The sequence below is a fragment of the Pagrus major genome, chromosome 14 (genome assembly GCF_040436345.1).
Source record: "Pagrus major chromosome 14, Pma_NU_1.0".
Taxonomy (NCBI): Eukaryota; Metazoa; Chordata; class Actinopteri; order Spariformes; family Sparidae; genus Pagrus; species Pagrus major.
In genome coordinates, this window is record NC_133228.1 from 14,410,504 (window position 1) to 14,423,806 (window position 13,303).

Genomic DNA, 13,303 nt, shown 5'->3' on the forward strand with positions numbered 1-13,303 from the left:
TGCCAAACCTGCACTTTATAACCTACCATCTGTTTCTCATTCACCGCTTGCAGAGAACTCTGATGATGTCTTACTACTGAACTCCAGATTAAAAACAACACAGTCACCGCCGCCATTGAACAAAACGCCGTCTACTCAGCTGTTCCCAGATGTGTCACCGACCTCATCTTTAATGACAGAGCAATTATCAATAACTCAGCACTCGGACACAATCCAACATCTGTCTTCTGTTCTGAATCAGGATGTAATGTCTCCGCTTAATGTTACAACTCAGGATGTGTCACCGACCACATGGACTGGTCAGCTGACTCTGTCTGGACAAACTGAATTGGAGTCCTCGCTCACGACGTCCTGGATGGGGCCATCGGTGACAACGTTTACACCAGCTTTACCCTCAGAGTTTGGCTTTTATAGCGAAACATCCAGTGTCACAAATCCAGAAGATACAGAAGAGACTCTCAAAGGTCAAAAGTCAACATATGAGAGTGTGCAACTCATAGCATCAATGCAACAAACACTCCTTACATTTTCCCACACATCAGTCACCAGAATGACAACAAGTGTGTATTCATATACAGCATTCTTGACTACAAGTGAGACCTACGCAGCTCCTCTCTCAATAATTGACCTGCCTGAGGACCATTTTGAACCAACTACTCCCTCTGCTGTCCAGGATTCATACACTACATCCTTCATGACTCAAATCCACAATCTTGATCATTCATTCCCATTATGTGTCCAATCCGTGGCACAAGATCATGTTTATGTGAATGATTGTACCCCTAAAATCAAAAGCACCTACCTCCAGAGCACAGTGCAGCACGTCCTGAAAAGTTATTCCCAAGATGAGGAGCGCTCGACTGCTTTTCGATCGCAGTTTTTAATGTTTGATTCAAGCAGGGGATTCTTTTCAACCCAGACGTGGAGTCCAGCTATGCATCTTTCTGCCAATACAACTACAGAAATAAACCAAATAACAGCTGCTCCACAGATGGACATTTCAGATGCTTTTCCTCCTCTAGAACACAGTGGCTCCACAGTTATCACATACACATCATTAGCAGCGAACACATCTGCCCTCACTATAGAGAATTCCTTGTTAATCCGCCAAACAGACAGCAGTGGGCCAGTCACAAAAGGACATCCCACGCAGCAGATTCTGAGCACATCTTTGAGTCCACTTTATGGGATTTCGACCACATTATTAACATCATCGCAGGCTGTCGGCCTCTCTTCATATAGAAGACAGAGCCCGGTCCAGCCATCGTCTTCTTCAGCGTCCGTCTCAAGTGAGTACCATTTCAGCTGAGCGAAGAACTTACTCACAATCTCTGGTGCAGTGAAAATGATTGTAGAGGGCAGCTGCCAACACGTCTGGAAACTAGAGCACAGGCAATCTTTCTACATGTGTTTTTTGCATTAAAAAACCTATAATTATATTCTAGGCATGATAATATAAATGCAATCCTAAAGTACCCAATAAGTGTGGTTTTATAAGCTGCCTAAACTTTCTGCATGATAGTGACCTGAAATGACTCGAAGCAAGCAGCTTTTGTAGGAAACACATTAATGGCACCCTGTGGAATTTTCTTGTAAACAAAGATAGGATGGTTCTCGCTCCGTGTTTCCCACCAGTCTTCTCTTTTAGATGTGACAAATGTGTAGTGCATTTCCTTCCTACATTTGAAAACCTTAATTTTGGATGAATTTGAAACTTACATTGTTTATATCCATGATTTCCTTCTTCTTTTTTTTGCACTGCCTTTCCTTGTGTTTATGTTTCTGTTATTTTGATGCATTACTGCCACCAACTGTCCATAAGCGGGATAGCATGAGCCCTGTGGGCACACCAACACCGATGTATTGCAATGGGTGTTTGCATGTGTTCACCTATGTGAATTTGTTTTTATCTCTCTAAAATATTGTCTTCACGTGTATTTGTTTGTTTGCGGATATGTTTATTCAACATTTCTGTGCAATAGTCTAAAAATCGTATTATTTTATATTTCAGGCTCTGTGAATCTTCCGCCCCAGGTGTTGCAGTCTGTTCCAGTGTTAATGGCCACCGTTGGCTTCCCCTTCCGCTACTCAATCCCACCTACAACCTTCATAGACCCAGAAGATGGTGAGGCAGACGCTCTTTCCTTGGAGATTAGGTTGGTCGATGGGCCTCCGATCAGCGTTGGTACCTGGTTAACGTTGGACGGTCTGGAGCTTCATGGTGTCCCTCTGGAGGTGGACCTACAGTTTGCCCCTCAGCACCTCCTCCTGGCTGCCCGGGACAGACAAGGCCTGAGCACCTGGCTGCCCCTGACTCTTGATATCCGTCGTAGCCCCGTCGACCCCTGCCACGTTTTCACCCTGACCGCTCAACGCAGTCTTCACTCCATCCTCCGTCACCGACACAGGGTGGAACTAATGCTCAGAAAGCTGTCTCGCTTCTTTAACAGCTCGAGCAGCCACCACCTCGTCGTTGTGTCCGTGAGGCCTGGCTCCACTGTGGTGTCGTGGTACAACCGCAGCTTGTGCGGGACGGGTCGTAGTCGAGTTAGAAGGTGCCATGTTGATCGGATACGGAGCATGTGGTTAGCGATGAGGTCTGAGGATGGATCAGTCAATCCTGCGTTTAGAGACTCAATGCTCCCAGAGTTCCCTATAACTAAAGTCGGACCTGTGAGCTACAGACAAGACTGTTTCTCCACCACCTCTACTCCCATATTTCCAAGTTTAGGCACCGATACTTCCCTCAGTCCCGCCACTAACACCTGTGTCTCTGCATCCCCAGCTATCACTGCCACCTCACAACAGATGAACCGCTATCAGTGGATGGCCGGCATGTTCACAGCCCTGCTCGTCGTCTGCCTTCTCATCCTGATCGTCCTCCTCGTCGCTGTAGTTCTCCATTTCTGCAAAGGTCGAGGAAGGACAAGAACAGTCGCCATTTGGCCTGCAGGCAGTGTGCTCTCACTTCAGGCCAGGGATCTTAGAGCGATTAAACCAAGGCGGCCGCCGATATTCCAACCTGAACTGCCTCCACCGCCGCTGAGACTGTGGATCAACCTGTCACGAGACGACGAGGGGCCGTCAAGATTTGAGCAAGGACGGAAAACTTTTGACAGGGCACTACGTCCTCGTCCTCCACAATATGACTTTTCAAGTATCTAACTTAAAAAACTTTTTTTTTAAAAATAGGGAAAAATCCCCTGAATAGTTTGTAAAAGGTTTCCAATGCAGGAACTTTCCCCAGTGACTAGGAACCTTTTGGGAAACTTGGTACGCTTCCACTTGCAGGGACCAGAGTCCAGGGTCCAAGGACATTATTTTACCACCAAAAGGCTCCTGCTCTGTGGGTTTTACTTTCCGAAAGTGGGCTTGCAGCGCTGAACATTCACGATAGGTTGAAGACTCGCAGCATTTTATTTCAGCCACTATGTTTAGAAATCTGCACCTGCGAACAAATCTGTTTTTCTGTTCATCGTGCCCCGATACATCAACATGGCATTACAGAAGAAAGCATATGACAGATGACACAATGTCATACTGTTGTACTTTGTTTATATTTGGCGGACCCTGCCACCTTTTCTAGCATCAAACATTGTCCTCTGAGAACAGCTTATTTATTCAGTTATGGGGAAAAATAATATTTAATAAGCTTGTATTTTTACCTCATTAATAATGTAAATATTGGAATTATGAGTTTGAATTTCTTCTCCAAAAACTACATAGTGCCCCTTTAAAAGAAACACGTTTTCCAGAGGAGCCACGCACCAGACTCTCTCTGAATGACAGTGAGCACACACTCTTCATATTAAAATGAAATAACTGTTGTTGTGATCTATTTGACAGTTGTTGCTAGAAGTGGGCTGCTCTGTGTGTGTGTTTGTGTGTGAAAGTCATGTACTTGGACCACGTTATGACGTGAAGTCACTGGTAACGGCAGTAAGCCAGACTCCCTTAGCGAAACGCGTGATTTAAGGAGTTGTTGCACGAGGAGAAAGTTAAACAAGTTTGTGAGACGGCACCGCAAATTTAAAATCATCGTTGCCTTCAAGTAAATTCGGCAGTAAATACATTATATTAAAATGTTTCTTTCCGGTTTGTTGCGGTATCTTGGTAAAGCCCGACTGGTTTTCATGTTTAATAAAGAGCATCCTGTCTGCTTCCGTGTGTCAGGTGCGTCTTACCTTCCAGCAGCTGCTTGAACACACTGTTTCAACTGACAACATATTGACGGTAAACATGTGAAATTTTTACAAATCAAGGAAACGGATTCTAATAGGCTACTTCTTTGGAGAAAGTCACCAGACTCCCTTGAAAAAACGCTCAATTTTGAGACTTGGGCGTTAGAACAAACTGTATGAGCTTTGTTGAACGCTGTCTACAACACAGTCTTAACTATTTGGGCCTGCTTGTTCATTCGGCAATTATTATGCATGAAGATTTCTTTATTTGTGTTTAAAAATACATTTGTTCCAGTGATGTAGGTGTGTATTTGCATGTAGAGCAGGGAGGTGAGATCTGATCACGCAGAGGTCAACACAGCAGCCAATCACAGAGCAGGCAATATACAAAAGCCAACATCAACACTCTCTATTAACAGCTTTTATTGTGTTACACAATATGTGAACAGCATATCTACAAAATGATGGGTAAAAAAATTAAAAATTGCTCGTTAGAGTTCACTGTCTGTTTTATTTCATGTCCTCGTTTTTGGGAGTGTAGGGTGACAACCAAGTCTGAAAAACACTGTGGTCCACAATCTCATCCTTGGCAGGGGGTGTAGCAGTAAATCCATGGAAACATCATCTGGTGGCCTTGCCGTTTTCATGAACGTCCATCCTGTAAATAGGGAAAATGTCAAGTTTGATGTATAAGGTGTTAATGTTCAGATGTTATCCTGTTTGAAACATAAATGACTGATAGGTATGTGTTCAAAAATGTTGACAGTCAGTGTAATAGAGTGTCAGGTGATTGGTATTTGGCAGTAACACACCCGTTCTCGTCTTTGAGCTGCTGGTACAACTCAAACTTGTTGTTCACGGAGCTCACTCTTCCAACGAACTCTTGGTGCTTCCTGGAATTGGCGGCAGTGATGCGGTTTGTCCACATGGTGAGGAGCGACACGGGACCTGAAGCAGCAGTGAGACAACGCAACAGATGATGTCATCAGTTGGTCAATTATGGAATAAGCTCTTATTGGTCTGAGCACACAGATAATTATCAACGCTTTTCAAGGTTGTGTTAATGTACTAAGGCCTAATATTTATTTTAAAAAATGAAAATAAGACATTTTAAGACTTTAGAGAGTTTGTCAATGATTCCCTCATGACTTTCAGAGTTCTATTCTAAGCGTGGGAACGTGATGAGAGTTGTCACCTTTTGCCCTCTCTGGAGGCTGAACCTCCTCTGTGGACAGGCGTGGCTTCTTATTGAGCGGCTCTGGAGAGTCAGGGGAATCCTTGATCACCTCCGACTCCTGATCTTCTTTATCCAGCAAGCCCTTTAGTCTTCAGGTTGAACAGAAAAAGACCAAGAAGTTTAGTGACCACAGAAAATATTCATTTTGCTGTTAACATTGGGCAATCCAAGCACTGCTCACCTCTCCGAGTCCTGCCAGCTTTTGTCCTCTGTGTCCTTGCTGCCGTTTTTCTCTGCCTTGTCTTCCCTATCCTCCCTCTTCCTCCCTCTCTTCTTCCTCTCCTCCTCCTCGGGAGGTTTGCTGCGGCAGGCGATGATGCAGTCCAGTACCCTCTGGTGTCTATCTGTGTCTCCGGCGTGAGTTTTCACTAATGTTTCCAGCTCGTTCCACATGATGCGATACTGTTCGTCTCTGGGGATGACAACAGAAACGTTAATGACTCTGCTGTTTACTTTTAGAAATTGTGATTTTCATGGAAGATGTCAAAAGTTTGGGAATAAATACCGCTTGGGTCCTTTGCCTCTGGATCCCACAGTGGAAATAGGAAGAGGGTCGTTCTTCCTCTCCATGTCTACCAGGTTGTAAACTGTCTTCTGGCAGGTCAGAACATCTTCCTCAGACAAAGTCTCTTTCACTATCAGGTTAGCTAAAGGAACCACCTAGTGGAGGAAAACAGGAATACACACAGACAGAAATGAGCTGCAGAGTCATGACGTGGGCCAACGTGGAGGTGTAGAAATGTTAGAAACAGGCTGGTCCTAAATCTAGAGAAACACCCAGTAGGCAGATTATCTTTCAAGTATTTTTCACATGATAGAAATCTTTGTGTCTCTGCATGCTGCTCACCGCCTGCATGTTGAAGATGGTGGTCTGAGAGATGATCATTGGCCAGTATCGAGTGTGACGCTCCAGCTGAGCTTTGGCCCTCTCAGCTGGTAGCTTCCCCGAGGGATCGTGGGTGGACTCTGACACCGGCGTGAGCCGGTTCTCCCTCATAAATTCACCAAAGTCCTAATACAGACAAAAACCACTTAAGTCACCATTTGAGGATTATTTATGTATGTTGCGACACAGCTGGGGGAGTTGAACGTACAGTGATGCGGTAGTCCGTCACTCGGCCCCCGCAGCCCTCGCTAATGGATGGCGGGTCCTCCAGGGTGGAGCGGTTGCTGTTGAGCACATGCAGAAAGATCTCGCCTCCGTGGCTGCTGAGCATGTGGCTGATGACCTTTGACCCCGATTTCCTCGGCTGCTCCAGCAGCACCGATCGCCCTGTGGTCCATGAAGAAGAGAGGTAGTCAACAATTAGTCCGCAGATTCAAGGCAAAGAAACTGGTACAGTACAGATCTAGCTTACCATTAAGGAGAAAGTTCGTCAAACATGACGAGGGACGACTGTTTACGTCTGTTGGGGAGATGCGATAGGCTCCCGTACAGTAATGCAGTTCTGAGGAGGAAAAAAACAAATAGAACAAGCAAAAATGTCAAAAAATTGCTGCTTTTAGCCTCTCAAATGTCAGGATTTGATGATTTTCTCATCCTAAATCATCATCATCTGAATACTTTTGGGGTTTTGGACATTTACATAATAAATTAAGCCATTAAAAACAGATCACTGTTGCCTGAGGGAACGACCATTTCTCATTATTTTTTGTCGTCTTATAGTGAAAATAATAAAGTGAGAAAATAATCATGAGATAAATCAATAATGAAACTAATCGTTAGTTGCAGCCTCACTTCAAAACACTTCACACACTTAACATTTTTTCAAAAATGGAATTCCAAAAGGAGGAAAAGTGAGAAATATTTCCCCCTGAATTATGTTTCAAGTTTAAAACCCTTGTAATTAAATAAAAACTGAACAAATAAAAACTGCCCACCTATGCTGTTGGTTCGTGGAGTGCACCATTTCAGCGTAATCGTCTCTTTGAGTCCATTTTCTCGAGTGCTGCTGCCGGCCATATGTAAGTCTCCTGCACAACACAAAGAGGACAGATCAGTTGTTAATTTTTGATAACTGATGAATTTTAAAACATAAAATCATTGAGGATGTCGAAGAATCTGTAAAAGCTACTTTTAGCACAATTATTTTACAGAAACAAGTTTACATACTGCTTTATTTTGTGCAGTTGTGTTTGGAGCTCATCACAGTAGTTCTCATCATATAAGCAAACGTATTTTGATTGATTTATTAAGACCCACCGCTCTTGAAGAACTCCAGGTGAGCGTCTCTGTGATGCAGGAGCTCAACGTCATAATTGGCTGATGTGTTGGCGTGCTGCTCTTCCTGTCCGTCCCCAGAGACAGTAACAAATTCAGGTCAGTATGGAGTCAGCTCTTAAAATCAGCAGAACTACTACACAAATACACAAACACACGTTAACACTGCTGATTTCATGTTCCGAAGGGTAAATGATAATGGACAAAGTAAAAGAAAAAGCTTCGCTCTCTGGGTGACTCAAATATGTTTTCTTCTATTCACATCAGAGGCTGTATCTGACGCAATACTGAGCCTGCACTTCTACGATCTTACACAACCAGCTTTGTACAGTTTGGGCTTGAGTCCAAAACTATGGAGGACCAAAACTGCTAAAAACAAAAATAAATTAAGAAAATAAATGGCCCAATAAATTAATATGCCATTAAATGCGCCAAAAATAAAATTGTATAATAAAAAATTAATTGTAGGCATTATATAATAAATTGATCATTTCCTTATTTATTTTTCCTTTGCATTTTCCCCATATTTCTTTCCACAAACTTATTTATTCCTGTATTTCCTTTTACTTGTTGAATTCATACACAACACAAACAGGGGGCAGACAGTAAGCCATCCATCTAGCGATCCAAACTGGGAGCTCAGAGCACCAGGGGATGGTTGGAGTTTACACTTCTAACACAGGCACTTTGAACTGGGATGGGCTGTGGCTAACTGGTTAGCACGCTAACTTCCGTAGATATCCCTGCAACACAATACATAGTAATCATAACTTCAAAACTGTTATTTCTTCATAATTTGTTGATAATTTAAGCACATTTTTGAATGTTTTCAAACCACTTTTAAGCCCCTCATTATCATAACATAGCAAAAATGTAAAGAAAAGTAGAAAGAAACACAGAAATAAATAAGTAAATATAGAAAAAAATGAAAAAAATCATAAATTAAATGGGAAAGTAAGTAAATAATTGAATTAATACAAAGGTAAATAAATACAGTTGCAAATTAAAGCAGAAATATCAATGTATGTCAAATTTTTATAAATTAATTAATGCCTTCTATTTTATTTTCTGTGCATTTAATGGCATCGTAATTCATTTATTTATTTGTTTATTTCTTTTTTGATTTGGGCATTTTAAGTCCTCCATATAAATGAGTCCTGGCGACCATAAATCTAAAAACAAACTTAGTAACTTAATAACAAGCTAGGAATTTGACAACTTTCTGCACTTGTAAAAAATAGCTGTTTTGAGACAGCCGAAGGTGGAAACATTTAAAAAGATCAGCTACATATCCAGACAGCAACAATGGACCACACCAAGACACTAGAGGGGGGATGAGTGGGAACTGATATGGGAAACAGAGACCAGGGGAAAGTTTGGACAACTTTTAAAGGTGTAAACAACCTGACAGACACTGACAGTACTTAATAACTCAGAAGAGGCAACGCTGGTCACAGAGGCTTGGACATAAAAACACTTGAATGCAACGTTCATTTTCTGCATTTTAATTAATTTTAAAATTAGAATTTGGCGGAAGCAGCCTCAAAACATCCAAAAAATGTTGATTTCTTGACCAACTTAACCAATGGTTAGTCAGTATAGTAAATATATAATTACATTTAAAAAAAAATTGATTTCCCCCAAATTCTGCATTCCCTGGGCGTCCAACATGAGACCAGAGTTGCCTGTCCTTAACTGGAGCCTGACCAGCAAATCTGTAGACCAACGGTCACATCAAACTACATGAATGACACTGTAAGCCTGTTGCAACAGTAAAAGCTCCAAAGACATACACTGCACACTACGTGGTGTAAACTCTGACCCTTCCTCACTTTCATGTGTGTGTGATAAGAGTACTAACCTGGTCGCAAACATTTAATGTGGGCTAGCAAAACAGAAAATACAGCATGAAACCAGCAGCAGATTCACAGTCATATCAACATGCAGATGAGATCAACAAAAAAAGATGAGAGTGTAAAGTTGCACGAGTGATTAGAAGTGAGGAAGCAGGCAAAAAAAAAAAAGAGTGAAGGCTGTGAGAGAAAATATAAAAGCAAACAATAAATCAAGTAAAAAGAGGGAATGGTTCACTGCACTCTACACATGACAACATTGTTGTACTAGCAAATAAAAAGTTGAAAGTTGATGTGAGTTCTACTTTTGGCGAGGCATGTGCAAGGCCAGGCGAAGGACAAGGAGCCCCTTACCTTCATGGGGATGTTTGTTATGGTGGTGGAGGCCAAGTCAAAGTGCTGCTGGACCAGAATGTTGAGTTTGGTGGCCAGGTGTCGCCCTGCACGGACACTGTGAACCTCGCTGGTGAGCAGAGGGGAGATCTGAAGCAAGAAGAGAGGAAGATGCAGTGAGAACAAACAGCTAACTGTTCCTTTCTCTGATTTATTCCCTGCGTATTCATGACCCAACTGAGTGAAAACTATGATGGTGGTTGTCTTCCCTGTAAGCACCCACCTCTTTCTTCGGCCGGTCAGACACCAGTGTGTCCTCACCCTGTGGGTAGATGTGAACTAGAACCAGGTCACACTGTTGGATGGCCATTAGCCTGAAACACAAGGAGTTAGAAGAAAGAAAACAAATCTATGAGCCATTTGTCACCTTCAGAATCACTGCAAAAATACCACGATAAATATGCTGTGTCACACGTGTATGCAAGTTGAGTGACACATTTCTTCAAATATCATTAGATACTGACCTGTCTGAGCCTGCTGCCAGCTTGTTTTGCTCTAAAATGGTTTCCTGAATGCAGTCTTCCAACATGCGCACATGAGTATCACTGTATGATAAAAACACAGAGTACTGCATTAGCAGTCTTAAATGATAGCACACATACAAAGACTGTTATAATTATCATCTAAGAGGCTCAATGAAGGCCACGATCCACAATCCAACACCACAGTTCTTTGATTAACATTGGATTTGTGAAATTTTTTGTATAAGACTGCAGTGTATTGTGATGTGTTTGTAATATTTGTAGTCCTCCTTAAGTGAACGAGGTGAACAAAAAGTTAGATGGATTAGATACACTGATTTTAGGAGAATCTACCAACGTCTGTTGATTTTCCACCACATAAAGGGGTTCAAACAAATCACTGCACAGTAGAAAGTTTGCATCAACTGATGGACGAAAGCTTGTGCTTGTGACAGCCAGGGATGTAAACATTAACGGGCGTACACCTCGGCTGAGCTGTGACGTTAGCTAGCTTAGATAGATATGTATTTTTGATTTTGGGGTGAACTGTCCCTTTAATGACAATGTTTACCTTTTAGCATTGGTGAGGCAGATAATACGCCCCCTATTGGAAACTCTGTCGGCTGTGTCCATCAGAGTGGTGCGCCTCTCGTGCTGCAACTCTGTGATCTTGCACAACGCCTCCACTGCAGCGACCAGCCCGTGCAGGATGCTGCAACACTCGGGGTCCTCCCGTGGGTTGGGTGGCCCAACAGCTGCGAGTGCTGACATGAGCTGCCAGAGAGGAGAGGAAACTTCATAATCATATTGCAAAGAAGACTTCCGCAAAAATGTGGTCACTTATTGGAAATGCTGCACAAAATTTGGCAAGTTGGAGCTGCTGAAAACACAGCTTTAACATGCAATGATAGTCACTGTAGGACATACTGTGCATTAACAATCATATTGGCGTTTAAGTCCTACTCGTTACTTTGCCAATGGGTTCTTGTGAGCCGTGGTTTACCTCATGAGTGCTCTGATCTTCCCGTCTCCAGCTGTTCAAGATGTGGAACTCTGAATCACTCACAATGTAATTTACCTGCAAAATAAAGAGGTGGCAGAAAATGTTAATAGCAGTGTTGATGTCCTTGGTGCACTGAAAATACATTAATTAAAGCTTTTCAAGCCTATAAGTTGGGTTTCCCCTCTGTAACCTCAAATGTTTTTTTAACAGTGTCCAAATTCACACTTTAGCTTCATCACTTAAGTTGTGAAGGAACTGAATGAGCTAAAACATCTCAGAAGAAGGAGCTAACCAGTTTGTCCTTTGGATAAATATCGTAGAGGATCCGGCAGTACTCCATGGAGCACTCCACAGCGCAGGTCCAGAGGGACTTTGACACGGGGGCCAAAGGAATGACCCCTTGAGCACGACTCTTCGTCAGCACGTCACACTCCACCTGCTGGCGACTTGACTCTGACATGTAGGGACAGTGGTCCACCACAAAGACCGTCTTGTGAGACACTGAGAACATCTTCGGCCTGGAAATCTGTATTGTGGTAGGATCTGTAAGGGAAACAGAAAAATACACCGAGGTTAAGCTCTGGGTAAATTTGAAAACTGACACTAAAAAATGTTACTTTTCTGCTTCACTAAGTTATAACTGCAGAACTTAAATTTACAGTATCTATTTCTACTATCCATGTGTTCTCCAAAGGGAAAAGCAGCTGGCATGATTTAGGCTGATATAAATCTCAGTGACATTCTAGATTAAAGTGAGTGAGATCAACTGCTTAAAACAATCTGGGTGGGAATGAATAAATACGTGACTTCATAGGGTTATTTAATCACATACTCAGCAACAAAACCAAAATGCGGATGTCTTCCCACCAACATCTTAAAGCACAACATATATATATATATAAATAATATATATACAATGATTCAAAATAAACAGATAATTCAGTATGATAACCTAAATGTCCAAAAATGGGATGTACACACACAGCCTTGCAGAATAGATAAGCTCACAAAACCAAAACAAAGTCAATGTTACACAGTATGTTATAGTATAGTGCTACATGAGAGTAGTCATAATAAATCATAACAATACGGGACCCTTGTGGAAGTAATACAATTATATTTGACGTTGTTGCTGGTGGTTGACAAAGGAAGATGCGTTGATATACATAAAGCTGTCATGCTAAACACTAAATATTGCCCGTTTGTCAGCTAATGTTATCCTGATGTTAACTCTCCTGGGGAAAAGCTTATAAACGGAACGTTTCTCGGTCAGGAAATGATCTGAACCGGCTGAAAACCGTGTCTGCCCTCTTCGTGTCATGTTTAGACTACTAACTAAACTATCTGACTACCAAACAAAAGAGCCAGTCAGTCTAAAAACACGCCATTAACCAATAACTCCACATCGTTAGCAAGCTAAGATGACCGCTTGCTTATGAGCGTGACACTGGCCGCTGCTTTAGCTTTTAAGCTAACGCCAGCCGGAATCATTTGTTTGCTGTTTCACGTTTATTACCAGCGACGTAAACACTTACCCATCGTGACATTTGTGTAATACTAAGCTGGATGTTTTCTGTTTATCACACTTCCAAATTATCGCCACCTCTTTTCTTTTTTCTTTTTAGACACTTGGAATGACTAGCACAAACGACTTAACCGTCACGGCTAGCATGTTTGTTATTGGCGGAAATGTGTCCGGTGGTTTTCCGTCACCTTTTTCCTTCCCCTGGTGGCTGAGCCGCGCTGTTAAGTGGTTCCGCCATGCAGCCACATATGGACATCTGTGCAAACAGTCAAAACTGTATGTTTTACCTGTTCTACTTCAACGGATTGACACTTCAGAGACACTTCTTTATCCTACAAATGTCTGATTAATTAATGAATGATTAAATGTTGTTGCCTAAAACCAACCGGGAACTTTTTCCCACACACCAGTCCGTTCAGGTCGTCTGTG

At 42.3% G+C, this 13,303-nt stretch overlaps 1 protein-coding gene across 1 annotated transcript; it reads right to left on the reverse strand.

The window, feature by feature from the left end:
* Positions 1-4,587: 4,587 nt before the first annotated feature.
* Positions 4,588-13,040, reverse strand: ints13 (integrator complex subunit 13). The gene is made up of 17 exons (XM_073481013.1): positions 12,885-13,040; positions 11,642-11,892; positions 11,350-11,424; positions 10,918-11,120; positions 10,350-10,430; positions 10,109-10,199; positions 9,847-9,975; positions 7,622-7,706; positions 7,300-7,392; positions 6,777-6,866; positions 6,513-6,691; positions 6,266-6,430; positions 5,924-6,078; positions 5,600-5,830; positions 5,377-5,507; positions 4,994-5,129; positions 4,588-4,839 (listed from the first exon to the last, which is right to left on the reverse strand). The coding sequence occupies exons 1-17, from the start codon at positions 12,886-12,888 to the stop codon at positions 4,803-4,805; spliced, it is 2,136 nt and encodes a 711-aa protein (XP_073337114.1). The 5' UTR covers positions 12,889-13,040; the 3' UTR covers positions 4,588-4,802.
* Between the last annotated feature and the right edge of the window lie 263 nt (positions 13,041-13,303).

Bases quoted from the DNA above. Each gene is read 5' to 3' on its own strand.
- ints13 (XM_073481013.1), bottom strand. The intron at 10,431-10,917 runs GTAAACATTGTC...TTTATCATACAG, and splicing joins TGCCTCACCAATGCTAAAAG to TGATACTCATGTGCGCATGT. The intron at 5,130-5,376 runs GTGACAACTCTC...CTGCTGCTTCAG, and splicing joins GCCTCCAGAGAGGGCAAAAG to GTCCCGTGTCGCTCCTCACC.